Genomic DNA, 26,911 nt, shown 5'->3' on the forward strand with positions numbered 1-26,911 from the left:
CCCACGCAGAGCACTGAGTGGTGTGAGCCTGAGTGTGTGCACAGCATCCAACCGCCCATTGAGAAACGAAACCACCGCCTGGCCTCAGCGCGGCGCAGAGCATCGCCCAGCTGACTGCAGCACATTCCTATGCAGCGAGACACAGTGTAAACCTTAGCCTCCATCTCAACCATCGCATATGACTCACGGAGGCCTTTTATTCCTCTGAGATGCACACAGCTGAGGGGAGTGGAAAGAGGCCAGGCTGCCGGCTGCAGTGCAGGGCTGAAAGCAGGGGGAAAACAGCGAGGGGTTGTGAGTGACCACATCTGTCCAGGAGGAACAGAAAGACACCAAACTGCTAGAAACCAAACAGACTGCAGGAAGGTGAACTGCAAAAATGTTACTGTGAGGAGGATCCTAACAAGGAGCCTTGTGTCCTGCTGCGTGCTTTAATGCTGCAGCCTGCAAGCAAGGAGTGTGTGGTGCAGCGACCGAAAGGCAGCGAGCGCCAGGGAGGAGCTGGAGGTTTGGATCCTGCTGTGTGCTGCTGGCATCAGCTGCTCTGTGTGAAGCCGTGTTGGTGTGCTCAAACGTGTGCAGCTCTGTAAAGGGGCTCTAAGTTATAGAGCAGAGAAAACAGCCCATTAAGGCATTATTTTAATTAAGAGTGCCGTAGCTGTAAGGCTGCTTAAGGGTCACCCGGTGAGCGTTAACATCACCCTCTGATTTCCCCTCTTCAGATGGCAACCAAAAAGATCAGAGTGCTGCCCAACCAGCGCGGGTTCTGACACAGCCCTGAGGGAACTGAGCAGCCAAAGGCGTCGGTGGATGGCAAAAGCTGTTGAACCCCAGAAACGGGCTGGGATTGAGACCAGGGTAAGCTGATCAAGGGGAGCAACCAGAGGGCTGGGGAGGTGCGAGGGGGTGAGGACAAATGATGTTTCTCCTCCAGAAGCCCAAGGAGGGAAATAGGAGAGAGAGGAGCAAAGCCCGGTGAAGCAGAGATGGAGCAGTGAGGGCTGACAAGTGCTCAGCCTGACAGAGGCCAGAGCCCCGCGGGCTGAGCTGAAACAAAGGGGTGTTTTCCTGCAGGGCGGGTCGCGGCCGTGCCAAAGCTGGCTCTGCACCAGGCTCCATCCCACAGCTCTGAAGTGGGTCCCTGGATCAGAGTCAGCTCCTTGGACGCCTGGAAAATATTCCCCGTGCTGTGCAGAGCTCTGGCTTTGGCTGTGATGTTGGCTGCAGTTGGTGCCCCCCCCAACTCCACCACACAGCTCATGACCCCCCGGGCACTTCAGGCACTGCTGTTCAACACACGATAAATCAGGTTTGCAGCCGGTGGCAGTGAGTGCAGCAGCAGTGACCGTTGGGCACCAGCACGTGGCTACAGCAGTGGGGACACCATTTTAGGCAATGTGTGAGCACCACGTTGGATTCCGGGCTCCTGGCATTTAAGTCCTCCGTTGGTGACCCTGGGCTAGCGCCGTGCGGGGAGCCAACACTGGGGCACAGGGATCCGGTGGAGGGGCTCATTGAGGAAAACACATTTTCAAGCATCAGGTTATGGCAGGGTGAACAAGGAAGGAGCACACAGGAGCTGGGAGCATCCGTGTGTCTGAGATGGAGGTGGTCGCCCCTCTTCCACCAGGGCCCTGCCTGGCCGTGTGAAGGATGCTGCTCCATTCTGCTACCTCACGGTGCTCAGGGAATGGCCCTGCAGCTCCCCGGCACAGCCAGGCACCTGCCTTCACCTTTCCTCTGTGGAGGCTGGAGATGAAATGACAAAATGACACTTCCAAGAGCACACGCTGTTTGGTTTAGGGGAACATTAAGCAGATTAGGTATTGCAGTTGCTTAATTCGCCTCCGGCCAGGAACCATAAAAGGTTATTGCTGCAGGGAGCAGCTCCACCAGAGGAATTCCCAGGGTAGAGCTGGGGACGAAGTGTTGCACACGAGTGGGGCTGTGCTGTGCTGGGCTTTGCAGAACATGGAGATGTTGGGCTTCTGCCTGGGGAGGAAGGAAGTGGCGGTCGGCGCCCCCGGCACGCAGCGGTCTGAGGCTGTCCTGGGGTGTTTGGCGCTACTGGGATGGTGGGACCCACCAGCCGAGTCCAGAAGGAAGAAGAAAGCAGAACAAAGCTGGGCATTTCCCAGCAACTGGGGACAGAGGCCATTGGTAAGCTCTGAAGGTATCACACATAGGAACGAAGCAGCATTCAGTCCCCCTGGCTCTGCCCTGCTGGCCCAGCACAGCCCTGCGGGATGACCAGAACCAGAGGGGCAATTAACTGCAAAGAAGTGCTGAGCTCACTGTGCCAAAATCGGATAAAGCGCAGCACTTTGCCCGCGCCGGGCCCCAGCTCATCGCGTGCTGGCAGCAGTGGGATTGGCTCATGCGACGGGGCTGAAGGAGGGGAGAAGATAAGCTGTCCAATGCTGCAGCACGCTGCACGGCAAGCGGCCTTATCACTGCCTTTGGGACCTGGTGCTCCGGGCACACGGGGCCAAGTGAGCGGGGAGGCAGCTGGGGGGGCTCTGCATGGCTGAGACGGGTTTGCAGCCCCCGATACCCCCCAGGCCGTGGTACTGCCCACGCACTGAGCTCAGGACAGCCGTGCGCTGGGGATGCTCCACAGAGCGGTCGGTGCGTGGGGGCACTGAGGCTGATGTATTTTGCACAGGGAGCCCGGCTGAGGCTTTGCAGTGAGCCCAGCATGGTGTGGGGTGCCCCAGTGCAGGGCTGGGGGCTGCTCCTGCTCCAAACCAGGCAGCTCAGACCACGTTCTTCTGCACATCCACAGAGGGAGAGGAGAGTGAGGGGGAGAAAAGCACTGCTGTGTATCACAAGCTCTAATGTCACACAGATAACCGTACCCAAAAGTGTTGGGTCCAGGGCAGAGTTTGCAGTAAGAACGGCAGCGTCCAGCTCCTCTTTGGACCATGGATGTCTCCTGTCCCGGGGTTCTCCCTTCTCCCTTTCCAAGCTGCAGCACTGTGCAGCAATGAGACCAGCTCACGCAACCGCTGGATTTCCCACCCCACGAGCCGCCACGGCCTGGCCCAAGCCCTGGACACGGGGCTCGGTTCCTCAGCCTGCTCCAAGGCCGAAGGAACGTTTTGCCCAGCATCTCCTGGGACGCCGAACTCGGAGCACACAGCTCGAGGCTCAGCCCCCGGCCGGCAGCACGCAGACAGCTGCCTGCAGGCTGTGGGACCTCCGGCTCGCTGGCAGCAGCAAAACGTATTTATTACAAAACCAGAAGACTGATATTTAACCCATTAGCCAGCGCATAAAGGCATCGACGTGCCTTGAGAAGGCAGTGGAAGGATCGGCAGAGACTGACACGTAAGCAGCGTCCCCGCAGAGAGCAGCATTGAGCACCGGCGATGGGGGGACCCCGAGCTCCCCGCTGTCCCCTCTGCCCCCCCGGCTCAGCCCTCGCTCCCCCCACACGCGCCATTACCTCGCTTAAAGGACCACCGCTTCTTCCAGCGCTTGGAGAACGACGGCCAGGAGTGGTTGAGCAATGAGTCCGACATTGGGGCACCCCCTGAGCCCCGCGCAGGGACAGCCCTGAGCCGGAGAGGACGGCGCAGAGCACAGCGGAGCTCGGTGCGGTTTAAGGCAGCGCTGCAAGCTGCAGCCCAGGGGCTGCCAAGGGGGGAGTGGAGCAGCCAAGTGTTTTGTCAGAAGTATCAGCTGATGGGAGCTGCAGCCAGAGAGAAATTCCTGCTCTCCGGCGTTCCCACCTGTGTGACAGCTCCGGGACTTCCTGCGGCGGGGGCTGAGGATTGGTGACCCCACGGCACACACAGCCCCGGAGCGCTGGGTTGGCTGATGGATGCAGGTGGAAGCAGAACACGCGCACCCAAACCTGCCCTGAGCTCCCTGCTCCATCCCCTGTTATCTGGGACCACCCTGGGGTCAGTGGGAGCCATCTCCACACTGCCCCCAGACACCAAATTCCTCACCCTGCCATGTCTGAGCCCCATTGCCATCAGCTCCCCCAGCACAGACCGGCTCCAGGCTCTGCTCCCAACCCCTCACTGTGCTGACAGAGCCCAGTTTCACCCTTGTGCTGCTGCTGGCCCTCAGGATGCTCCTGTTGCGCAGATTGCAGCCGTGCGAGGCAGAGCCTCTGGGGCCTACTCTGGGATGGTGTCACACAGGGGCGGATGGCAAAGAGCATTTCCTCACCTGGCTGCAAACTCCAAAGCATCGCCTCCCACGCAGCCTCAGCAGGGATCCACCCATCACTCGGGGGCGCAGCCGTAGGGGCTCAGAGCCCAGTGCTGCCCGAAGGGAACCGGGAGGACACCCTATGGGTTAAACCCCAACCTCCCAGCGCTGGGGTGAAGCTGCTTCCGCACAGAGCCTCCAGGAAGCCGAGCAACAACCCTGAGATGGAGCTCACACAACACACCTCCGAGGGCAGCAACTCACCCGGAGGGCCGCGGGCATCTCCAGCAGTGTCCCCGCGCAGCACAGCCGCTCCCCGCAGCCCGGATCCTGCAGGTGCACCACGAGCAGCAGCCCCTCATTGAGGAAGGAAGATCCACACCGCCGGGCGGCTCGCGGGGGCCTCGGGCTGCACCACTTCACCGCTTCCCCTTTCCGAAGGCGCAAACAAAACCGCCGCGCCCATACGGCTGTTCCTTCGATGGTGCCCTATGGCAGGGGATGGGGCCCTGGGGGTCCGGCCACCCCTCCCGGGGGCTGCGCACCCCCAAACCGCCCACTGCGGGGTCCTGGGAGCTGCTGAGCGGTGCTGGGCACGGTGGCTGCGGGTGCTGCAAACGGCTTCCTGTTCCGTTCGGAGAAAAAGTGCTCTGCGTGCAGCGTGAGAGCGCAGCACACACGGGCTGTGCCCACGGCTCCTCGCACCGTGTGCTCCCAGGGCTGTGCGCTGGCAGAACCCCGGCCCAGCAGGCCCTGACCCGGCACTGAAGCAATGGGAAGGAACCAAAGCACAGAGACGATGGTGGCGGCGTTCGCTCCGTCCCACTGAGCCCCACGCGCACGCTGGCCTCAGCCAAGCCCTAATCAGAACAAGATCAACTCACACTCCAATTACTCAGAGACCGCAGCTTTGGCAACGCTTGGGATAGCAATTACCCCGTGCTCCAGGAAACCACAAGAGCGAAGAGGAATTAAGGTTTCATTTCTCCGAAGTTCACAAGAGCACAATGAGTGTCGCATCAGGGCTGCTCCGATGGGACGGTGCGGTGACCCCACACCGAGTGAGGATCGGAGTTCATCCCCTCCATCCCCGGTGGTGGATGTGGTTTGGGGCTGAGTGAAGCGGTGCACCTGGAGGAGCGATGAGGGACAGGGACGGACATCAGCGCCCGCCCGCATCGCTGCCTGCAGACCTCTGCGACAGCAAAGTCACGCTTTGTTTGCATCCTCAGAGAGCAAAGCTGTGCCCGGAGATGCAGTTCCCAAACATTTTCAAGTATGCTTCTTTCTCGTTGCTCTTCCAGTGACAGAACTCCAGATGGGCTCAGCGGCCGCCCTCGGCCCCATCCGGCACCGCGGCTGGGTGCACGGCAGCACCAGGTGGTATCAGCCCCGCACAATCCCTGCTGATGGACATCAATGCTCATCACAGCGCCGGAATTCACCGCAGACCAACCTGGGTGTGGAGCGCCATCGGGGGTGGCCACCACCTCCCAAAAGGAGGAGTGCTCTTTGCAAGGATTCCGTCACATTGCTCACACTGGTGGCAATTCACCGCGTGGGGTGGGGAGCACTCTGAGCCCCAAACTGAGCCCCAAACTGAGCCCTGAGCTGAGCCCCGTGGCTCTTTGGGCCCTCACACCACTCGTTTTGTAGCTGAAAGCATCGCATGCTCCAAGCCAGGAGCTCAGAGCTTTCCCAGAAACCCAATGGAAGATATTCTTGGATAATTTATTCAGAATTTTAATATAAACCGTAATTGCTCAACATTCTGTCACACAGCAAGGTGCTCTCTTAACACTCAGCGATGTGTTCTGTACACGTCACTGCTCGGCTCTTACATATAAAACACTGACAAAATAAAGGGGAGGGTTTGGGTTTTTTTTTCTTTTTTTTTTTCTTTTTTTTTTAAATCATGGCACATTCGATCCTTTATTTCATACAAGAGGGGTCTGCAATGCAACCTGCAATGAGATGTGCAATGCGACCTGCAATGCAACCTGCAATGCAATCTGCAATGCAATCTGCAATGCAACCTGCAATGCAATCTGCAATGCAACCTGCAATGCGATGTGCACACTGTGAGCTCGGATGTGCAGTGAGGAAGGTGGGAGCAGCACGGTGAGCGTCCCAAAGCACTGCTGTTTGTGGGGCGGCTGCAGGCAGAGCAGTGTTTGCTTTGGGCTGCGTTGGATGGAGCTGCAGCACAGCATGCATCCCTGGAGCCCTGCAGACTGTTGGACTCCGCCGCCCCACAAACAGCAGCGCTTTGCAAACAAAAGCAAAATCGATCACTGCTCGCCTTTCAAACAGCGTCCCTAAGAGTTGCTGCTTTGCAGGTGATGGGAGAAGAGTTTGGAAGCAACGGCGGTTTGAAGCAATATGGATTTGCAGGGAGAGTTTGGAGGAGAGCTTTGGGAAGAGGCCCGGCTCAGAACATTGGGTAACAAAGAGCTCAATGAGCGCCGGCATTGGGGCTGCAAACCCATCCCATGCTGCAGTGAGAGCCGTCACGGGGTCAGCAGGGCTTTGCTGAGCGCCCCCCACCCACCCCCCACTCTGCAGCGCTGTACAAAAACCGTGGCCATACCGTAGAGTTAATACTAACTTTATTATACAATATTTAAAAAGTCATTCCTCGACCCGTCCCCCATCGCTTGCATTGTGCTGCAGTTATTTTGCTGAACCTGCAGGAGTAAGTGCTTACTTTTGAGGAGGACAAGCAATTCCATTTCAAAAAGAAATGCACGTTGAATGGCAGCAGATCTGGTAAAACCGGCAGCCCCCAAATGGCACTGAGGAGTCCCATCCCTGCAGGCGTCCGTCTGAGCGGAGCCGCAGAGCCAAGCAGAAGGTGAGAAAAAGGCCAAATTCATTCAGTTCACGCAAATGCTGAACGAATCCTGCTGTGAATTTCACCTCCCAACCCATTCGGGAGCCCCTATCCCGGCGCACAGCGGGGTGCTGTGCACGACGGCATTCTCCTCCCTGACTCCATGCGAGGTGCCAGGCCCACTCTTGGGTATCGCTGCCGCCAGTGATGGCTCGGGGCACCTCGGGGTCCGGATCTGCATCACAGCGATGGCAAAGGGAACGTGATGGGCCCTCAGCTGCCCCTACCATGGGGGCTCGGGGGTGACTGCCACAGCCCCTTCCTGCTCCTGTTTGCTATTCTCCTCCATCACACTTCGGTCAGTAACACAGTAAGCAACTTTTTCCAAAGAGATACCAACATTAAATGCAACAAAACTAAAATTAAGCAAAGTGCCCCATTACTATAATACAAATTTAGGAGGAAAGAGATCTACTACCCACAAATTTCGAGTACCCTTAAGCAACCACTGAGCAGCCTCTTCCCTACGCGCGCAGCACAGAACACCCTCCTTGCAGCTTGGTCTATTTCCTACCACGTTTCCCAACCCAGAGCTGGCACACGGTTTGCATTATCACACGATGAGCTCTTCTATTTTACAACACAATCAGTATTTACAAGCAGCCACGACGCGCTTTGAACCTCGCAGACGAGCTTTGCAATGCTGCGCTGTACGGCAAGAGAAGTACCGGGTTTGCAAGAGGCGTTTAGGAGGCGGACACTGAATGGAACACAAATGTTTCTGGGACCTCTCCAGCCCCACACAACAACACCCGCTGACAGCGCAGAGCAAAGCAGTGCTGTGGCTTCCTGCTCGGCTGGCTTCAAAGCCGCAATGCTGCGGCTGCTCCAGCACCTCTCGCTGCTCCCATAGTGCCGTGGCTGCTCCCCAATAGGCGCAGCTCTGTGCTGTGACACCAGCACTGCAGGCAGGCCCGGAGCGCCCTGCACCGTGCGGGGAGGGCCTCACGTGGCAGCTGGGAGCGGAGGGTTTTCCCAAACCCAGAGCCGGGCTCTGTGATGACGTGACTTTGCTCTTCCTAATTCCGCAGCTGAGCATCATCTTTTACAGCCACAAGTGGCAACCGCTGGGGCTGTTTGTTTCTGTCAGGGTGGAGCACTGTGGCTGAGGATATCCTCCGTTGGGCGCCCCGCGGTGCTCCTGGCCAGGAGCAATGCAGGAAGGACAGCAGTGGGGCTGCCATGCGCAGCATTGGGTCCAACCACTGCTGCTCTCAGTGCGGAGACGACGACGTGAGCTGCACAGCGCGCCTGCAAAGCCCAACACACAGCCCTGCATTGGGTGACCGGAGTGCTGCGTGTGCTCAGAGCCAACGGATACCAGCCGAGCTGCAGAGCCAGAGCCAGCGCAGGCCCCATGCAGACAGTGCTCTATTGCTGCAGTTCAGATCACTGCGATTTGAGATGTCAGAACAACGGCACACGGGGAGGGCTCACTGCAGGCAGCCACCGCCCCTCCATCCACAACGTCCATTTAAATGGGTCTTTTTTAGTGTTTTTTGTTTTTTTCCTAATCGCAACAGAACGAAGATGATATCAGAGTATCAGATGCAAACGTGCTGCTGTGCATCCGGAGCTGGAAGCAGTTTCCTTTGGTCACTACGACTCAGAACAGCGATCAGCAGTGATGGAGCTGCTCCACCCGTTCCCTTCCGGCCCCAGAATCGGGACCAGCTGACATTGGTTTCCCTGACCCTCGCCGGGTCCAGCCCACACCATCGGAACAGGTTTGGAGGTGCGCAGTATTAAAAGTATCCTTAAGAAACACTGAGGTAGACTGCACCACAACAGGACAAAACAACCCCACCGCGTCCACCTGCCCCAATTCTACCCATACAAACTTACAGATTCTGCGTGTTTTCTTTAACAGATTCTGCTTTTTTTTTTTTTTTTTTACAGTGTTCTATATATTAAAATAAATAAAAAAATTCTAGTAAGAAAAACTTCTCTTCCTTAGAAAAGTGTGAGAATGTGTCTTCTTTCCTGCAGTGTCGCAGAGCTGCTGGAGTCGCTGCGTGGTAAAGCAGAAGAAATGTAAACGAGGCCGTTGGGGAGCAGAGGCTCTGCCCGCACACGGATGCTCGCAGTGCCCCAACCCCACGCCGTGTCCCTGCTGGGCTGTGGGGCTCTCTGTTGGTGACCCTCACTGCTCGCTGTTAGCATCTCCTGCCAGCACGCTCCTCATCACAGCCAGAGCCGTTTTGTTTCGCGGTTCTTTTCTGACGCTTTGTGCTCATCAGCTCTGCCCTTCATGCAAGCAGCAGCAGAACAAAGCTCGGTCCATCCAGGTGGAAGTCGACATCCCAAAGGGCTGCACGGGGCGGCCAACGCACGGCCGGGGAAACGCGTGGGCAGCGGGAGAGCTCAGCCCCATCCCGGCCCCACTCCACGCAGAGCCCCCTCTCTCTGCTCTGCCCCTCCGTGCCTCCTTTGTGGACGGGGCTCCTGCAGCCCCTCCAGCTCCGGCACAGCGCCCACGGGAGGCACGAGGAGCAGCAGCAGCAGCAGCACACGGCGGTGCCCCACGGCCCAACGAGAGCCACCGCAGCTCCACCGCAGCGCTGCGCCCGGGGCCGATGCGCTGCACTGTATAAATCTTGAAAGTGTTTTACAAAGCCCTGTCAAGTATAAACCTAACATGTACTTCATAGCTCCTAAAAGGGTAACCGGCTAAAATTAGTTCCTTCTGAAATCTTTGGACCACTTTAAGACCAAACAATCCCCCGAACTCTCCCCTCCTCGAAAGGACCATAAACAGTCAATAATTTATATGAAGTTAAAATTCAAACTAAAGACATTTTAAATATGGTACAACAAACAATATATATACTCGATGCTGTAAGGACAGAAAACGGTATCGCAGGTCTGGGGGCTCCTACTTCGTTTGGTCTTGAAAGGACCCATAAATCTCAGATTTCTGCTCCTTGGGCTCCCAGCACATTTTCCTCATTTCTTAATGAGAGAAAAGCAACTCCCACGAGTCCTCGGTATAAAAATAATCTGTGTCGGATTCGGTCACTCCGGGGAAATGGGAAGAAGAAGCACACGCTTCCGAGAAGAGGAAAGCTTCCGTGAGAACATACAAAACTTATGTACAAAAACAAGAAGTGTATATTTTGCTATACAGATACACCCCACATATATATACTGCACACACGCACGCACACGCACGCACCCCTGGGCTTTAACCCATTGAAAAAGTAGGAAAGCAGCAGCTCTTGGTCAATCTGAGGATCTGGCGCGTCCGACCGCTGTGTTGAACCCTTCCTCTGTAGTGACAAGGATGCCTGAAGCCTGGAATTCTCCTGGAGACGTTTCTGTCCCGCTGAGGTTTGTTCTGCACCGTTACACCGCAGCTCAGATACCGGCTGTTGGCACACGCAGATGCTCCTCCTTCAGCTGAACTGACACGGTCGCTTCCTGTTTTGAAACCACGGTTACAGAAGGGAGAGCAGCCATGGAAACCTCTTCCATTTATGTTCACAGATAAGTCCACTGACAACCAGTCAACTTGGCAAAAAAGGGAAAAAAAAAGTATTAATCATAAGATGATTAAAAATCTGAAGAGTTTGTAGATGTGTGTCATACACTGTGGCAGCAATAACAAAGAGTCCTGAGATTTGTGGAGGGGAGAAAAGCAGACACAACCCTTGGGCCAACAGGAGGCGTTAGGAAGGACTTGACCTGGGCATGGAGAGGATCCGCCCGTTCTTCTTGCCTCCGTTCATGTGAGTGTAAGGTATGTGCTCCTCGTAGTTCCCCTTTAGGGCCATGGAGGGCCCATTGTCCCGCCCCAGGGCTTTGTCCCTCTGTGTGTACGAGGAGGGATCGAGGGGGATGCTCTCCATGTTCTCGAAGTCCATCTCATACTCCTCTGTTTCCAGAGGCTTGTTCTCCTCGCTGTAGAAGAAAGAAACCTCCTGGAAGCTGGGGTGCAAATCCTCCTTCAGCATCTCAATGACCTCAATGAAGGTGGGGCGCATCTTGGGGTTGTACTGCCAGCACATCTGCATCAGGTTGTGCCTGGGTGAGGGCAAACAAGAGTCGGGGATCAGAAGAAACAATTCCACGACTGGCAGAAACGCACAGAGCAGGACTGCCCGCACGCGGCTCCCCGGCCCCTCACCCACCTCCCCTCTCTTTCCCATCTCCATTTTCCCATTCATCCTCTCACTGCTTTTTCTCTATTTCTGTCTAGACTAAAAATTCCTTCCAATTCCTCCCATTGTTCTTGACTCAGCCTCCAAGAGACACAAGGCTGCAGTTCACGCACTCTGTGTGTGTGTGCACTCTTAGAGCCATCTCACAGCTTTTAATTCATTCAATTTTAACTCAGCCTGAAAGTTTCTACAGCCTCATGGAAAAGGGGAAGCTGTGCAGAGGACAGAGGCGCTGTGAACAACACACCCAAGAGAAAGGCTGCAGCAAGAGCTCATGTGTTACCATATCACAAACTTACAAATCTCCTAGGTACAAAAAAAGTTTCAAACTGGAGTTTGCAGACAGCCAGGAGAGAGGAGTCCCCGGGACAGCGGGCTTTTTTCATAAGGGTACTCACAAAACATGTTTATTTTTGAGTCTGGGAGTGCTGCTTTGGCCAGCAGTGGGATGGTGTAAGAGGCTGCTGGGAACAGGGAGCTACTATTAGCATTCCCTTTTCCAGCCAGGGATCCTTCCCCCCACTCTGCACGCTGCTCCAGCGGCTCCTTACAGCCTTCCCAACACCCTGCTCAGGCTGAACACTTACTAACAGAACTCTTTTTAAACGCTCCGACAGCAGCAGCTTAGGGAGCATCTGGGTATGGTTGGGGGATGCAGTCACTGCCAGCCCATGGATATTGGACATCACGAGCAGTGGGGGACAGTAACCCCTAACCCCATACATGAAAACGTCTCCCTGCAGTCTGTCACCCATCCTGGGAGGAGCTCTGCACTCTGTCTCTAGACAGTGTCCTCTTTTGGGGCTATTGATGCAATGCTTGCATTCTAAGCTTCTCCTGCGCTTTGAATTTCATTATCTCCAGCCTGTGCTGACGATGTAGGGCCCAGGCTGGTTTGATTTCCCCTTGTAGTGACAAGGGCTGGTCTCACTAAGGATGCTTCGATTCAGTGTCTGTGAGAGGTGGCTCAATAAATTCTGCTTTGTTTCTCCCCGGGAGAGAGGTGGGTCAGAAATGCCATCTGTGGGGCCGCCTGCATTGCCCATTCTTTACCCAAAGAGTGCAGCTCTGTTGACTGGCACTGCTCCACTACTTACAGCCTCTCCGGGCAGTTGTCCGGCTGATCCAGGTATCCTCCATCCATCACAAACTTCAGCACCTGTTCGTTGGAGAGTCCCTGATATGGCTGCTCTGCTAAGCTGCTTATCTCCCAAAGGACAACACCAAATGACCTAAGAAAGAAACAAGACTCCTGGTGAGATGCTAGAGATCTGCAGGTGAGTCTTGTTTTGGAGAACACCTATATTCAAAGATTGCTGCATTTGAATGTTGAGTTTTGCCCGTAGTCCGAAGTCAACAACTCCCAATTCAAACCACGTGGGTCAGAACAGTGAGCTCCCCATCCAGGATCCCCCTGGGATCACTGAGCACAACTCACCACACATCTGAGTACGTTGTGAATACGCCATCCTTCAGCGATTCAGGCGCCATCCACCGCACAGGCAGAAGTCCTTTGCCGCCCTTTCGGTAATAATCCGTCTCGTAGATATCTCTGGTCATGCCGAAGTCTGAGAAGAGCAATGGGAGTGCGTTAACGTCTCTCCTTCCATGCTGCTCTCACTGTACAAAGGTACAATTTTCAGTGACAGATTCTATTCTAAACACCATTTTTATTCATCCCTTTTAAGTACAACAGAGTTCTTTCTGCCCAAATCTCACCGCCTTGGCTTTAAGTCCAAAGAGGTCTGAAAAACCACCAAGCTGTTTGGGTTTTCATTTATTTTTGGATTTTATATTTACTTATTTTAGATGCGTTTCGGTTAACAGCAGGTTCTTGTGGAAGAAGAATGACTTTTAAAAGGTTTATCACAGAATGGCTCAGGTCGGAAGGGACCTTAAAGACCATCCAGTCCCACCCTGCCATGGGCCGGGTGCCCCCCATCAGCTCAGGCTGCCCAGGGCCCATCCATGGCATTGGACACCTGCAAGGACTGGGCCTGGGCTTCGTATACATCACAGGTATGACCCACAGAATGATCTTCTGACCGTGAACTGAATACCTCCAATCTTTACAGTGAAGTCCTCTGCAACCATGCAGTTCCGAGCTGCCAGGTCTCTGTGAACAAACTTCTTGGCATTCAGATAGGCCATGCCATCAGCGATCTCTGCAGCCATCTGGATCATTTCTCTCAGTGTTGGTGGTGGACGACCAGGGTTATTCTACAACAAATAAAGCAGTGTTAAAACACCAACCGAGCTGCTCTGTGCCACAGCACGCTGCCTCCCCCTGCCCGTACCTCAGCGTCGGGTCTCAGAGAGCGTAGGTAGCTTTTCAAGTCTCCATGTGCCATTAACTCCATGACCACCAGTGTGGGTTGGCCCTTGGAGACCACCCCGAGGAGGCGAACCTGGAAGACAAAGGAGAAGTTCTACCAGGACTGTGTAAGAGCACACGGGGCAGAGCCCAGCTATGAGAAGAGGGGTGAGAACAAAGCCAACATGCTCTGCAGAAGAGCCTGCAGCAGCAGCACCCCGGGCCCTGCCTGGCTGAGCACTTCTGACAGAGCCAGAGGGAAATGATGCAAACAGGTTGGTGTGTTTTATAAAATAAGACATGGAAAATCCCAGCTCTTTTCATCCATCCTTTCTGCAGAAAGGCTGCTTTCGTAAGTGGAGCATCACGCTTTCAAAGCATCACAGAAATATCATAGGATGGGGCTCTCACTTGCGACCATCAGAGCCGCCAGCGATGCTTACCACGTGGTGGCAGCTGAAGCCTTTCATCACGGAGGCTTCATTGAGGAACTCAATGCGCTCCCGCAGGCTGGCCGATTCGTTCACCGTTTTCACAGCCACGCGGGTCTCCAGCTCTCCCTTCACGATGTCCTTGGCGATCCCCTCGTACACCATCCCAAATGAGCCCTGGCCCAGCTCACGGAGCAGAGTGATCTTTTCCCGTGGCACCTCCCACTCATCGGGAACGTACACTGCCAAGAGAGACACGGGTGGGTTGAGCAAGAGCCTTCCAAAAGACTTTGCTGCAGCAGCACCACTGCAGGGCACGCAGGTCTGGGCTTCAAGAGGCAGCCATAAGAGCCCCACACTGAAATAAGGCCCAGCAGCCCTCCCTGCTCTTACCATCACTGGCACTGAGGTATTCGGGGTTGGAGGATGCGTAGAGTGGCCCCGTTGGTCCTTCAGTTTGTCTGGAAGAGGGACAAGAGTTGTTCACTACACATTGCAGCCTCGGACACGTTTGAACTGAATTTGATTAATTCCCACAGCGTGCAACAAATAGCAACTATCCCAACGTGCAAACACACACGTATTTCCTAAGCTTCGTGCTACAATCATTATCCAAGTGAGAAAATAAACACAGCGTTACTTCCAACAAACAAAAAGAATCTTTGGATGAAAGTTCTGCTTGTCCTGACCACAGCAATGCACTCACCTCTTTTTCACGAGCACGTAAGCAGCTCCAATAATTCCAGCAATGATTATGGCAAAAATAATCGGAACAATTATAACAGCAATATTAGGCTGAGCGTTCACTAAGAGAGAAAGAGAGAGTGGGAGGTATTAACACAGGGCTCAAAATGCAACAAGATCTCTGCCTTGCATAAACAGGAGTGAACGCGAAGCTGACAGAGGTTTGTGTGGATCAGAACAAGAGCTCACACTGCTGCTCAACACCCGGATGAAGGAAACGGACACACTGCTCACTAACCCTCATTCACTGGAAGCGGATGTACTGGAAAACATGAGCCTCTACAGCTCCCTGTGCACTGCCTGCTTCCAGCAGCAATGCGGGCTCCTATCAAGGTTAAAAAGCCAAGAAGACAAAAGCACTCACAGTAATCAGCCACATAGAAGTAGGTGGGCTCCGTCCAGGAGCCGTTCCCAGCCAGCGACGTCGCTCGGATCCGCACGCTGTAGTTCCCGGGCTGCAGCCCGCGCAGTTTGCAGCCCTGCTCGCTGGCAAAGTGCTTACGGGACACGCAGAAGTGCGCTTCCTGCAGGAGGAGGGAAGGGCCACGCTGTGTTACTGCCCTGCAGCTCTGTAACAGGATGCTGCATTTCTTCCTCGCCTCCCCGATGAGCAAATGGACACAAATAGGGTTTTCACATGCTCAGGACTTTTCCGAGATAGCGGTTTGTCCTGGATTTGCATTTTACAGTGCAGCAGTTCAGATTACACAGCGTGTGCCGCCTGCTGCACCGCACCTCAGCCCTGAAACCCAAGCTCAGCTGGCAGCACTCCACAGCCGCCTGCATCCACCACCTCTCTGCCTGTTCAATGCTTCCCTCGTTTCTCCAAGCAGTTCAGATGTACACATCTAGCTTCTATCCTTCTGTGCCATAACATTCCAAAACAAAGTCCTCACACATCATCAGCCAATTGGGTATCGGAGGAAACACATCGCCGTGTCTTGTAGTGGCACGGGAGGTGTGTGCCAAAGGAAAGGGAGAGCCTGGAGACAAGCAGAGCTCCCTCCACGTGCAGCTTCCAGCTGTTACCCACCGCCACCACCAACACAGCCGGCGCAGCAGGGAGCACAGAGCTGCTTCCCATGTGTGCTGTGAAGGAACAAGCGGAAATTCTCACCTCTGCTTCCCCCAGACGGCCGTAATTCACTTCGTACAGCACAATAAGGCCATTCGGCTCCTTGGGCTCCTGCCACTTCAAATGCACAGTGTTTTTTTCAACCAGTTCATGGGTGACTGGACCAACGATGTCATCTGCCTTAGCTAAAAGTAAGGTCGGGATTAATGACACTTATTTCACCTCTTTTGCAGAACAGACAAAACCTCACCCAGCACCTTTTCCCATCAGGAAACAGAGAGCACCAATCCTACATGATGTGAGGGTCAGTGGTCAGAACAGGTGATCTTAGTGGCCTTTTCCACCCTTAATGATTCTATCCCGCATTTCTGCAGCTGGCTCTCATAGGAAAAGCAGCATGTTGGAACAGCCGCCCACCACCCAAAGCAGAGCTCATCGAGCCAATTACCCTCCGGCATGGTCCTGGCACTGACATAAGCTGCAACGCTGCACCGGGATTCCTGCGCGTCGTGGTTACACGCGTGGAGCTCAATGCGGTACCCCGTGAAGTGCCGCAGCCCGGAGATCACCAGGGACTCCTTGAACTTCACTTTTTCAAAAGGCTTCTGCTCCTCTGCACTCTCAGATGCGGCTGCGGAAGAGTTTGGAGAGGACGGGATGGTGGGGATCACCACGGTGGCATTGGCAATGGAGCCCAGGTCTCTTCTCTTCCTTGATGGCCTATTAAACAATATGACAACGTTATTTGTTACATCCGCTATAAACACACCCATCTGAGAATAAACAGTTACAATGGGAGAGCACGGAGCGCAACTGGAAACTCAAATAAGACCCATATTTGCAACGAAACCAAGAAATTCCAGACTTTTTGGTTTGGTTTTCTAAGCAGTCCACCTCAGCCCCTGTAACACAGTGACGCACCGCTGGGACACCTTCCCTGCACAGCTCTGCACGCAGGGAAAGCCCACATCAAAGGCATTTGCTGGAGAATCCCCGCTCTGCCGGAGCTCCCCATGGCACACAGCACTGCTGCAATGCCCGGGGAGTTCATCTCCTCCGCGTTCAGCTGGGAGCAAATGAGGTCATCCCACAGCACCCAGCGTCAGCGACCCGGGATGCTCCACTCCTCCCAGGTGTCATAAGATCACATCTGGACTCGTCCATTTAGACAACGTTAACCTCTTCCTAAGACCAAATCCATCCAGTTCTTTTCAACAGCACAAAGCAAAAGGCACCGATTCAGACCACGCGTTGGTTGTGCTGTTTGTGAACCAAATATTGCTTCTCAAATGATGCACTTTGGTCTGAAAATCAATTTTTTTGCCGTTATAAAAATAGAACCAACGTGTGATCGCATCAATGCGCTGCGCCCAGCTCAGTGCAGCCACTGCCAGCAAACAGCATCAACTCGGCACAATTAACAACTGCTCTGAAATGTCATTTTCTTGGAAACAAAAGGAACAAGGGTCAGAACAGCACCGCATCCACCACCAGGAATGCCAGGTCCCAACCAACGCGGTGAGTCCGTAATGGCTGCACAGAAGGAATTAATGCTGCCCGGACACGGGGCTGCGGATATTAAGGGGATGATGATCTTTGTCTGTGTGTGCAGCTATTAAAGGGCACAAAGAGCAACCCGAGCTGAACCCACACTTGAGGCATCTCCGGCCTCTAAAAATGTACCGAGTGATGGAAGCACAGCACTGAGTGCCGCCTGGGCCGGGCCACAGCAGCAGCCCCAGTTGTGCTTCCTGGTGCGATGGATCCCACACAGCACACACAGCGCTGCCATGCAGCCTGCTGGGCTCCTCCACGCAGCGCACGGTGCTCACCCGCCGTGGGATGACGCTGCTGCCCGGCGGCAGGGCCAGCAGGACGCCTTCCAGCTTTTCATTTTCTCTCCCTCTCATTACTAATTAACTCCAGAGGCACCGTTCTGGAGCTGCTGTTAACTCAGCACAGGTTGTTCTGAGCAGCGTCCCCCGACAATGGGGCAGAGGGCAGAGCTCCGGGCCCCCACCTCCCCGCTGACGGAGCTCACAGCAGAGCTGCACACTCTGCTTCCAAAGCGTGGATTCAGCTCCTGCTCAGGGGAATTTTGTTCTTCACGAGTAGATCAGTTATCTGATCACTGATGCGACACAGTGTAAAACACAACAAGCTGTACACACAGCTCTTCCCTTACTTATTATCCAAGGTTTGCAGCCGTTTTCTTGCCAAATCCTCTTTTCCACACACCCACACCCAGCACAGGCTGCCACTGCTGCCAGCCCACCTCCCCTGTGCTGGCACAAGCGGTCGTGTGTCCGTCCATACAATGAATGGCACCGGATGAGGAAGCCCAGAAGAAAGCTGCTTTCAATGCAAGTCACTTCCCAGACCTCGTTCACTCTGCAGCCCACTAATATTTGTAATGGCAGAAGTGTGTGTGGCAAAGACTGACACAGAAGGACAGCAATGGAGAGAAGAGTGATGCTGCTTCTTCAGTAGCGACGGTTGAGAGCAGACACAAAAATACATCCTGAACAACAGCCAGTTACTCCCCCTCTGCCTCTCAGGACTTTTATTACTTTTGAAACCTTTCCATGCTTTCCACAGTCATCGAGCTGCTGAGGCTGCAGAGCACCTCCAATGTGCCCCACGCACAGCAGGGCAGCTGCTCAGGGCACCCAGCTGTGATGCCTCCAGGGATGGAGGCTCCCCGACACCCCCGGGCAACCTGCATAGCTTTCCATTGCCCTTCTGCTCCAATCTGTGCAGAACTTGTTCCAATATTAGAGCAATAACACAGGAAAGAAGAAACAAAGCATCAGGTGCTGATGGCCACTTTGTTCAGCTGCTAAGGGAGGTTACAAAGCACATGGTGCAAAGGTATCCAGTAGCCCTGACTGGGAAAGTGGGTATGGCACGAAGCATTTGGACACTTGTAGTTTGCTTTGCCAGAGTAAATGAGCCCACAGGACTTGCGATGGACTCCTAGAGCAGCTGGTTAGCTGTGCAGTGAAGGAACAACAGGACAAGAGGAAATAGTTTCACACTAAAAGAGGGGAGATTTAGACTGGATGCAAGGAAAAGATCTTTATGGTAAGGGTGGTGAAGCACTGGCACAGGTTGCTCAGAGAGGTGGTGGATGCCCCATTCTTGGAGACACTTCCAACCCAAATAATTCTGTGCTTCCATGAGATGTAGGGGAGCAATTTCTCAGCTGCTGTTCTGCAGCCCCACAGCATTCTGTTCTCCGCCGGCATCATCTCTGTGCTTCCTCCCCATGACCAGCAGAAGGCTTTCATCTCAAGGGGAGGCCAAACAGTGCTATGAAACTATAGGGAGCATCACAAAAAAGAAGACTCCATGCTCAGCTGTCAGGCTCAGGACAGGCTGCCCTACGGAAGGCAATAGGTGTGCAATCCACAGAAAAAATGTTTCTAATCCACATTGCCACAGCCTGAAGCCTGTCAGAAAAGACATGCAGGATGCATGTCAGCAGAGCAGCATCTTTACTGCTGGCTCATAACTTAGGGGGTTTGTTTCTAAAATATTATTTAGTCTAGGGGCAGTAGAGGTTTCTTCCTTAGCAGGCTGACAAGGTGGCACATCCTGGTGATTGGTTTCTTCCCAAAATACATACCCCAGAAAATGGCCTGAGAAGCATCCTGGGCTGGCTGTGCAGTAAGGTTAAAATAAAACAAAAAGAAAAGAAAAAAAAAAGAAATCAGATTGTCAGAATTGTCTGCCTACAGCAAGAGGAGTTTGGCTTTGCACATAGTTTGCTTCCCCTGTGCTTTTAAACACGGTGCGTCCTGACACTGAAACCTGTCCTTCTGATCAGCACTAAAAGCTGCACAAGGAGTGATGTGACAACTGCAGGCACCAGGTCGGACTCTCAGAGAACAGGAAAGCACTCAAGTAATAAACAATACTTGGTGCAGTAGGGCAGCTTTTGTCAGGCAGCTGCAAAGAAACATTTAATAGCTAAGGGCACAGAATACATGACAGTGAAGAGGGTAAATCATTACGGACTGACCTGATTCCCAGTGCTCCCTTTGTGAGTTGCATATGAAGTGTGAAGACATTCAACACCACTTAATGCGACACCGTGTGTGCCATTCAGAACAGGACATCCACCACCCACAGCAGCAGCAGTCCTCGTGGTATTGGAGGCATTTCCCACACTAAGCGCGAGGAATACCACAAATACCGTGCTGAAGGACAAGGCTGGGGGGTGGAAAACTTCCATTTTTCTTTGTCTTTCTTTTCAACAGGACGAAAAGTGACCACGGCATTTTGAGACAGAAAAAAAAAGGCTATTTGTGGCATCACATGAGTTAGGGAGAGCTACAGGGCTCCAGACATCTGTGGAGGATTCTCCCTTTAATCTCAAGCTGAGGAGAACTCAGAGACAGGAAGCAGAGCGTGACCCCCACACCCCAGCAGAGCAGGAGCAGAGCTCAGCTCCCACCCACCCCAGGCTGCTGCTCGTACCTGGGGACGAACACCTCGTTGTGCAGGTAGTTCTCAAAGGTCTTGCGGAAGGCAGACTCCTCCAGCTCCTTCTGGATCTGAGAGTCGGTTTTAGGACAGGAACAACACTCTCCACTGACGTCCTCACTTTCACTTTGGTTGTACTTCTGAGGGTCTTCAGATTCAAAAGGAGGAGACCACGTCCTCGAGGGCAGTTTTAATCCTATGGACAAAGCAATTTTACTGTCATTCATGCTTGGCATGCCAGAAGGAGATGTTTGATCCTACCAAGATCCAAACCGAACGTACACAAGATTCATGGCACATTCTGCCTCCCACACTTTCATATCTACGATCACATTCCCTCTCTTATGACAGGGCTTTGATTCAGACCTGTGCTAACTCTGAAATGAAGCTCAGATGTTACTGTTGCTGGAGTTCTACCCCTGCTCCCCTCAGTTTGGGAACGCGGGGTGGCAGATTCTGGGAGTTCTCAGTGGAATTCTGAATCCTGAAAGCATTCCAACCCCCACAGCACAAAACGCCCTCAAAAATTAACTTGGCCACTGATCCCCAGAAGCACTGCAATGTTTTACTTTGCTTCTCCACAGCTGTTATTAAACTTGTAGCTGTTTAAAAGGAACAAGTGCAGAAGGGAGATCAAAAAAATATGTATCTGATTACTTTGTGAAAAAAAGGCTTTTGAAGATCTTTTGCACATGACTTGGCCATAGTGACTAATGTAAATGCAACTGAACGAGGGATGACACAACTGTGTCTCAAACTGCTTCTTGAACAACAGCACCAGAGCATCTCCGAAGCGTGTGAAAAATCCCCATAAATGCTGAGACAGCTCCACCATCTGGAAGGCCTGAAAGAAGGGCACAGAGAGAGAGCTGGAACTCACCCTTTAAGCAGTAATCGAGTTCATAAAGCTCACTGTCTTCTGCCTGCTGCTGCCAGTACACCAGGTAGTGCGTGATGTTACCATTGGGCTCCGAGGGCGGCTTCCACTTCAGGATGATTTGGGATGAAGAGTTGGAAACAGAAATTGGATCTAATGGGACTGACGGAACTGTGTGGGTGGAAAAGAGACAGAGGTCACTTCCACAGCTCTGTGACAGCTCCACAAGTGAGTTCCCTTTCCCACGGAGCAAAGGCAGGACACGGGGTGCACACAACTCTCACTCATGGCCATGTGAACCCGATGGAACGAGAGCACAACAGCGCTCCCTCCTCACCCAGAGAAACACACATCGTTCCATTTCTTTAGGAACACCTTCCCACAAAGGGAGAGCAACACCAGCAGAGTTCCACAGACACGGCACTCCTGTGACTACCGCCAGAAGTCAGCTCTCCATTTGCAGTGCACCATTCCTTTAATGATACTGACCCGTAGCGTTGGTCTGGACGTAGATGATCTCACTCTTTGCACCGTATGTCCTTCGTTCATCTGAGAAGGTGACCAGAGTTTTAACAAACACAGCATACTGTGTCCATGGCTTCAGGCCCCGCAGCAGCCAGCCTGGCTGGGCCTGGGCTTTGGGCTCGTTGGACCGCGGTGGTGGGTCCACATCCACGACCGTCCAGCTGTTGGAGCCGCAGGCATCCTGCCCATCAAACTCCGTCACGTTTTGGTATGGACTTAAAAACAAACAAAAATAAGCCTCAAATTAACAGAATCCTGACATCGAGCTTTTGGAGACGTGATTCTGAAGGCATCCCTCACCCCTCAGATCAATTCTAATTATCTCATCCTGTGCGTCCTGCGTATTCTGCCAGTAAAGCACAGAGAGCTTTGCAACCCAGTCTCCTACCAGCACCACACATCAGGTACTGCTCCACACACAGCCCAGACAAACTCCATCTCAGCTAATTATTTTCAGCTGTATGAAAACCAGTTTGGCAAACTGATTTTTAAAAGTGTTTCCCACCTAAAGGGCAATAAATAACCCTGGAGACAGTACGGAGATGGCTGGAATACGTACACCTGGAACAGCTGGGACAACTGCTGTTGGGGTTGCTCTTAAATGAGGGATTTTGACTTTATACAACTCACTTAAGTCAGGGAATTTAATTAATACTTATATAAAAGGGCAACATTGGAAACTTAAGCGTGGTCTCTGTGATTGTCTGACTCCTCATTAGCTATGACCACAGCAGTCTGAATGTCTACTCTTCAATGCCAAATGTCATTTGTGGAAGCCCAGCACTGCTGTTGTTTCGTTGCTGAAGTTCCCCTCTCCCTGAGCTGCCACTTACGCCTCTTTGTAAAAGAGCATAAATCCCAGGAGGTCACGGAAATCAGGAGGCCAATAGGGCTCCCACTTCAACAGGATCTTGTCATGACTTGTTCTAATGGAAGAGAACTTCAGCAATTCGTTTTCACCTATAATGAAACAGAAATGGTGATCATTTTGTTAATGCTAAGAGAAAAATGAGGTTTTCTGTTTTTCAGTATTGTAGAACTTTCTGTCCTCCAGGGAAAAATATGAGAACCTTGATATTGAGAACTGCTCATTAAAAACTTATCTTACTTCGATGTTATCCCTGCCCTAAGCCAGGGGTTGGAACAGATGACCTCCTGAGGTTCCTGCCAGCTTACATTTTGCTACGATTCTATGAAAATAATCCCACAAAAGCTGAACTGAGTTCTACTGAGTGTGAAATCTAAAGGCAGTGTGTTTTGAATTTCATGACAAGACACACACATGGACTCAGCAATGGGGTCTGCATCGCTTCTGCAGGCACCGCCTCGCCCAGGAGCAGCACGCTCCCTTTGCAAACAGCAGCAGGACAACAAACAGTTGCAGGAGGGGTGGAGTTTGATTCTCAAGGGAAGCGTTACCATACGGAATGTCCGAGCAGCCCAAGGACAAACTGCACAGCCCTGATGGGATTTGCCACTCCTGCAGTAGCTGCACATGGGATGAAGAAACATTCACTTTGCTGCCCACACATCCAGCACAAATAAGGTGTTGTGTTTGGGAGTTGGTTGTTTTGGGGTTTTTTTTTTGTAAACAGGATGCTGCCAATGTGAAAACGAGTTGAACCATGAAATCAAAAAGCCAAACACACCAGCAACGTGTGGTCTGAGGTGAGGCACGGAGAGCAGCACAGCAAGGCAGGGTTAAAGCTGGCGCAGAGAAATGTGACCGTGTGGTCCAGCTGCCTTCAGCACAAAGCAACCAGCCAGCCTGGGAGCTGCAATGCCACAGGAGAGCTGGACCTGAACCCCAAATCCAGCCTCATCCCCAGTGTGGGAAGGCCTCGCCACTGTCTCAAGGGAGGAGATGACCTTTTCAGACAGCTCACTCCTTGTGCTGCCTTCGCTCTGCCCAAGCAGGGCTCCGATAGCCCTGAGGCTGTGGCTCAATGCGTGTTTTTGCAGTTTTTAGGTAGGCAGTCATTATACTCCTCACTCCCCAACACACTGCATGTGTTGATATGTGGCAAACCAGATCAGGAAAACGATTCAGCTGAAAGATCTGCAATTGTTACATTTGTTCACTAACACAGAATTGAAGCAGCGCTGTCACCAAATGCAGAGAAACAGTGCAGCCATGGGATGATGGAGGCATGCAAGCTGTGAAGAGAGTAAGGAACTGAAACCACAGCTTAACAGATGCTGGGGGTTTTAGTGGCAATATGTGCATCAGCACCTCGTGGTTGGAACAGATGCCCTCAGTGGTCTCTTCCAACCTCACTGATCCTGCACCATCCTGCCCTTCATCCTATTCCTGCGTGCGTTAAAACTGTGTGAGGCTACACAACAAATCAGAGCAGAGATGCAACAAAGACAAGAACAACAAAGCAGAAATGGCCGATTTTTACCCCAGATTACCTCCTTGATCTGGTTCACAGGGAATGGGGATTGCATGTGGCGCAGAATGGGAACAAACAGCAGGGCTGGGAGTGCGGGAGGGATATACTTATGGCAGCACTGCTGTCAAAATACGTGACTACACAACTACACCTTCAGTGGCGTGCCTTCAGTTAGAGTACCAAGTTCCAGTGCCCCTCTGCTCTTCAGCCGTGCCAATACAGGCATTGGGTTACTGCTGTCACTGAAGGAAACTGTTAGCTTAAAAACCTTAAAAATGCTCTGAAAAGCATAAAAAAATTGTGGAGAAAATTTCTGAGAGTTGTCATAGCAACTCCCTCAGATGGCTCCAGGGATGGTGAAAACCCAGCTCCTCCACACTGTTTATTCTGTGTTCCTAAGCCACCTCATGACGTAGGAAAAGAAGATGATGACAATTAGCTGGGTGCTCGGCAGTAACACAGGGTCCTGGTTTGGACTGAGGCTATGTTGTGCTCAGCTCTTCAAAGAGACACAACAATGCGCTCAGTCCTGAAAATCTCACAGCTGAGCACACAGAGAGAAAACTTCTGAGGTCCAAAGCTGGCAACGCGGGCTCCTGGCCAGGGGCAGCACCCAGGAGTGCTTTACTCATGGCACGCCGACAGCGTCCCTGCAGCGTACAAGCAAGTGGCCAGTCACATGCCTGGTGCTTTACCAAAAGGACAAGGACAGTCCCTGGACAAAAATCACACGCTAGGCTGAGGGCGTTAAGAGCATGAGGTTAGCAAAGAGAGAGGGAAAGGAAAATGATCCGAGCGCCAATGCATTCTGAAAGTTCCTTACATGAGGCTTGGTCACCGTTTGTCTTCAGGGCTATGTCGTTCCTCTCCTGACGCCCCTTAGTCCCAGAGATCTCCTCCATCTTGTGGATTTCTGACAAACACAGTTTGGGATTGTAATGGAAGAAGAGTTTGCCTCGTGCTATCGTGAGGTTGTGTTTACTCCAGTCCCAGAGCTGGCGAAGATTCTGGTTGTCCAAGGCATAAAATGAGTAATTTCTGAAAGCAGAGAAGGAAGATGTGTGTTGGTAGGGGATCCACTGACTGCCCTTCCCCACGTGCCACCCCCGCCCCAGATGCCACATAAAAACAAATGCAAACTGTCCTCCCTGGTAGGCCACAATCCACGGGCAGGGGAATGTTTATAAATAACACAGGCATTGTTTATCAGTACAAATCGCCCTGACAGGGCGGGCACTCCTGATGCTTCAAAGCAGTAAAATCAGATCTCTTTGACAGAACTCACCCAGCTTCTAACGTTTCTCCTCTGATCAGATGCAGTTTACGGAAAAAAGAAAGAGAAACCAAGGCATACGACCGGCGGATTTTTAGGTAACCTGAGATTTCTTCTATCAGGCCAAGATTCGCTTCCAGCTCAGCTGCTATGTTATCTGGGGACAGGAAAACATTGGTTTTAGTTTTCTGATAACGAAGGGGGGAACACTGATATCAGAGCCCAAAGAGATGGACTGGAACTGCTCCGTGTAAATCCAAAAGACCTTACAAAAATCACTCAGCAAAAAAACCCCTCGTGATCATGAGAGGAACCTTTGCTTTGCTGTTATTTCTCTCTCAGCTTCAAAGTGGTCAAAGCAAGAAAGCAACGCCCCAGGTCATGGATGGTGTCATATTCAGCAACCTCACATCCAGTGCTCCCCACACCCTCACTCATGCACCACTTACTTCCTCCACGGATATTTATAACCAAGCTCCCATTAACAACTGTGCAGCCACGGAGCTCCTGTGCCGACGTCACCGAATCGATAGTCTTCTCTTTCCCATAGTCACAAACCTTTGGACAGGGCCCTGCACAGGGAGTGCAGTGCAAACTGAAAAACACAGAGTAAAGAACGCAGGTGAGATACTCTTTGAAGAATGAACTCTGGGACATCTCCAGCAGCTCTCCAAAGCAGAGTAATAAACTCAAAGCAGAACCATCCTGACAGCACGCCATGGGATTCACTCAAGGTGTGCAACACGAGGCCCCGGGGAACCCCAAATAACTGCTCATTATTCTTAAAATCATCATTTCCACATTTTGAACTCCATTCTGAGTGGCCTGGCCACCAGGATGCCATACAGTGCTACCCCTACCCGGGGCCTCCAGACCAAGAAACCCAATGCCTGCTCTCCCATCGCAGAGCACGAACCAACGAGCAGAGCTGGCTGCTCATCTGGGAACACTCTGATTAAGGACTGCACATGAGGTTGTATTGAAAAAGGCAAGCAACACGTGCTTTGTGCTCTGGGGAAACACTTCTTAAATGGCAGCAAGAAAGATGACTGCTTGCCCTGGTCATAACACCACAAGAATGTGTTTCCAACTTGTTTGGAGAAATAAATGCTCCAGGAAAAGCCCAGTGCTGGGAGTCCCACTGCCAGCAGCCTGGAACAGGCGCAGGAGAGAGCAGATGGCTGCTGCTGCACAACAGCATATCTACTTTGGGGGCTGCTGGATCATTCTTTCGAAAAGCAAAAGAGGAAACAGAACACAAAGTCCTGCTAGAGTGAATTCCCCGAAACCGTTACGGCAGGAGCAAATGCATGTGAGCACAAAGCTAGCAATATTCATAGGAAATCTGACTCATCTCAATATATAATGCTATTGTGGGACAAACACCGAAGTTTTCAGCGACATACAGCTCAGCAACATCAATTACATAATTTCTTAGCTGAAAAAACCTGGGAACAAGTGGAACGGCTGCTCCCTGCTTTGGCTCGTGCTACGGTTGTTTGTCCATTTCTGTCTGGCACAACCTGAACCTGCTCAATCAAAATAATTACGGGGATGAGGGACAGCCATTC

General features: G+C 52.6%; 2 protein-coding genes and 1 long non-coding RNA gene across 11 annotated transcripts in view; 1 reads left to right on the plus strand and 2 right to left on the minus strand.

Moving 5' to 3' along the window:
• ARHGEF18 (Rho guanine nucleotide exchange factor 18) overlaps positions 1-4,779 on the minus strand; it is a 40,969-nt gene extending 36,190 nt beyond the window's left edge. For 4 of the 6 annotated variants that reach the window (XM_040653796.2, XM_040653795.2, XM_015300162.4 and 1 more), the window contains exon 1: positions 3,449-3,599. In XM_040653796.2, the coding sequence (XP_040509730.1) occupies positions 3,449-3,524 (76 nt within the window). In that variant the 5' untranslated portion in view covers positions 3,525-3,599. Of the gene's footprint in view, positions 1-3,448; positions 3,600-4,182; positions 4,335-4,428 lie in introns of those variants that run through there. The other 2 variants (XM_015300163.4, XM_040653794.2) reach the window with 2 other exon arrangements.
• LOC121107760 lies at positions 113-8,583 on the plus strand. Its single transcript, XR_005842178.2, has 2 exons — positions 113-507; positions 723-8,583. It is a non-coding gene; the product is annotated as an uncharacterized LOC121107760 (long non-coding RNA).
• Positions 6,757-26,911, minus strand: part of INSR (insulin receptor) — a 38,358-nt gene continuing 18,203 nt past the window's right edge. For all 4 annotated transcript variants that reach the window (XM_001233398.7, XM_046904717.1, XM_040653800.2 and 1 more), the window contains exons 4-21: positions 25,790-25,935; positions 25,353-25,497; positions 24,891-25,105; positions 22,505-22,631; positions 21,636-21,886; positions 21,150-21,317; positions 20,264-20,465; positions 16,230-16,501; positions 15,824-15,966; positions 15,071-15,230; positions 14,669-14,768; positions 14,356-14,423; positions 13,975-14,204; positions 13,515-13,625; positions 13,278-13,437; positions 12,656-12,785; positions 12,315-12,449; positions 6,757-11,080 (exon numbers count right to left, since the gene is read on the minus strand). In XM_001233398.7, coding sequence (XP_001233399.3) covers positions 10,726-11,080; positions 12,315-12,449; positions 12,656-12,785; positions 13,278-13,437; positions 13,515-13,625; positions 13,975-14,204; positions 14,356-14,423; positions 14,669-14,768; positions 15,071-15,230; positions 15,824-15,966; positions 16,230-16,501; positions 20,264-20,465; positions 21,150-21,317; positions 21,636-21,886; positions 22,505-22,631; positions 24,891-25,105; positions 25,353-25,497; positions 25,790-25,935 — 3,118 coding nt within the window. In that variant the 3' untranslated portion in view covers positions 6,757-10,725. The remainder of the gene's footprint in view (positions 11,081-12,314; positions 12,450-12,655; positions 12,786-13,277; positions 13,438-13,514; positions 13,626-13,974; positions 14,205-14,355; positions 14,424-14,668; positions 14,769-15,070; positions 15,231-15,823; positions 15,967-16,229; positions 16,502-20,263; positions 20,466-21,149; positions 21,318-21,635; positions 21,887-22,504; positions 22,632-24,890; positions 25,106-25,352; positions 25,498-25,789; positions 25,936-26,911) is intronic.

This window comes from Gallus gallus, chromosome 28, assembly GCF_016699485.2.
Source record: "Gallus gallus isolate bGalGal1 chromosome 28, bGalGal1.mat.broiler.GRCg7b, whole genome shotgun sequence".
Lineage (NCBI taxonomy): Eukaryota > Metazoa > Chordata > Aves > Galliformes > Phasianidae > Gallus > Gallus gallus.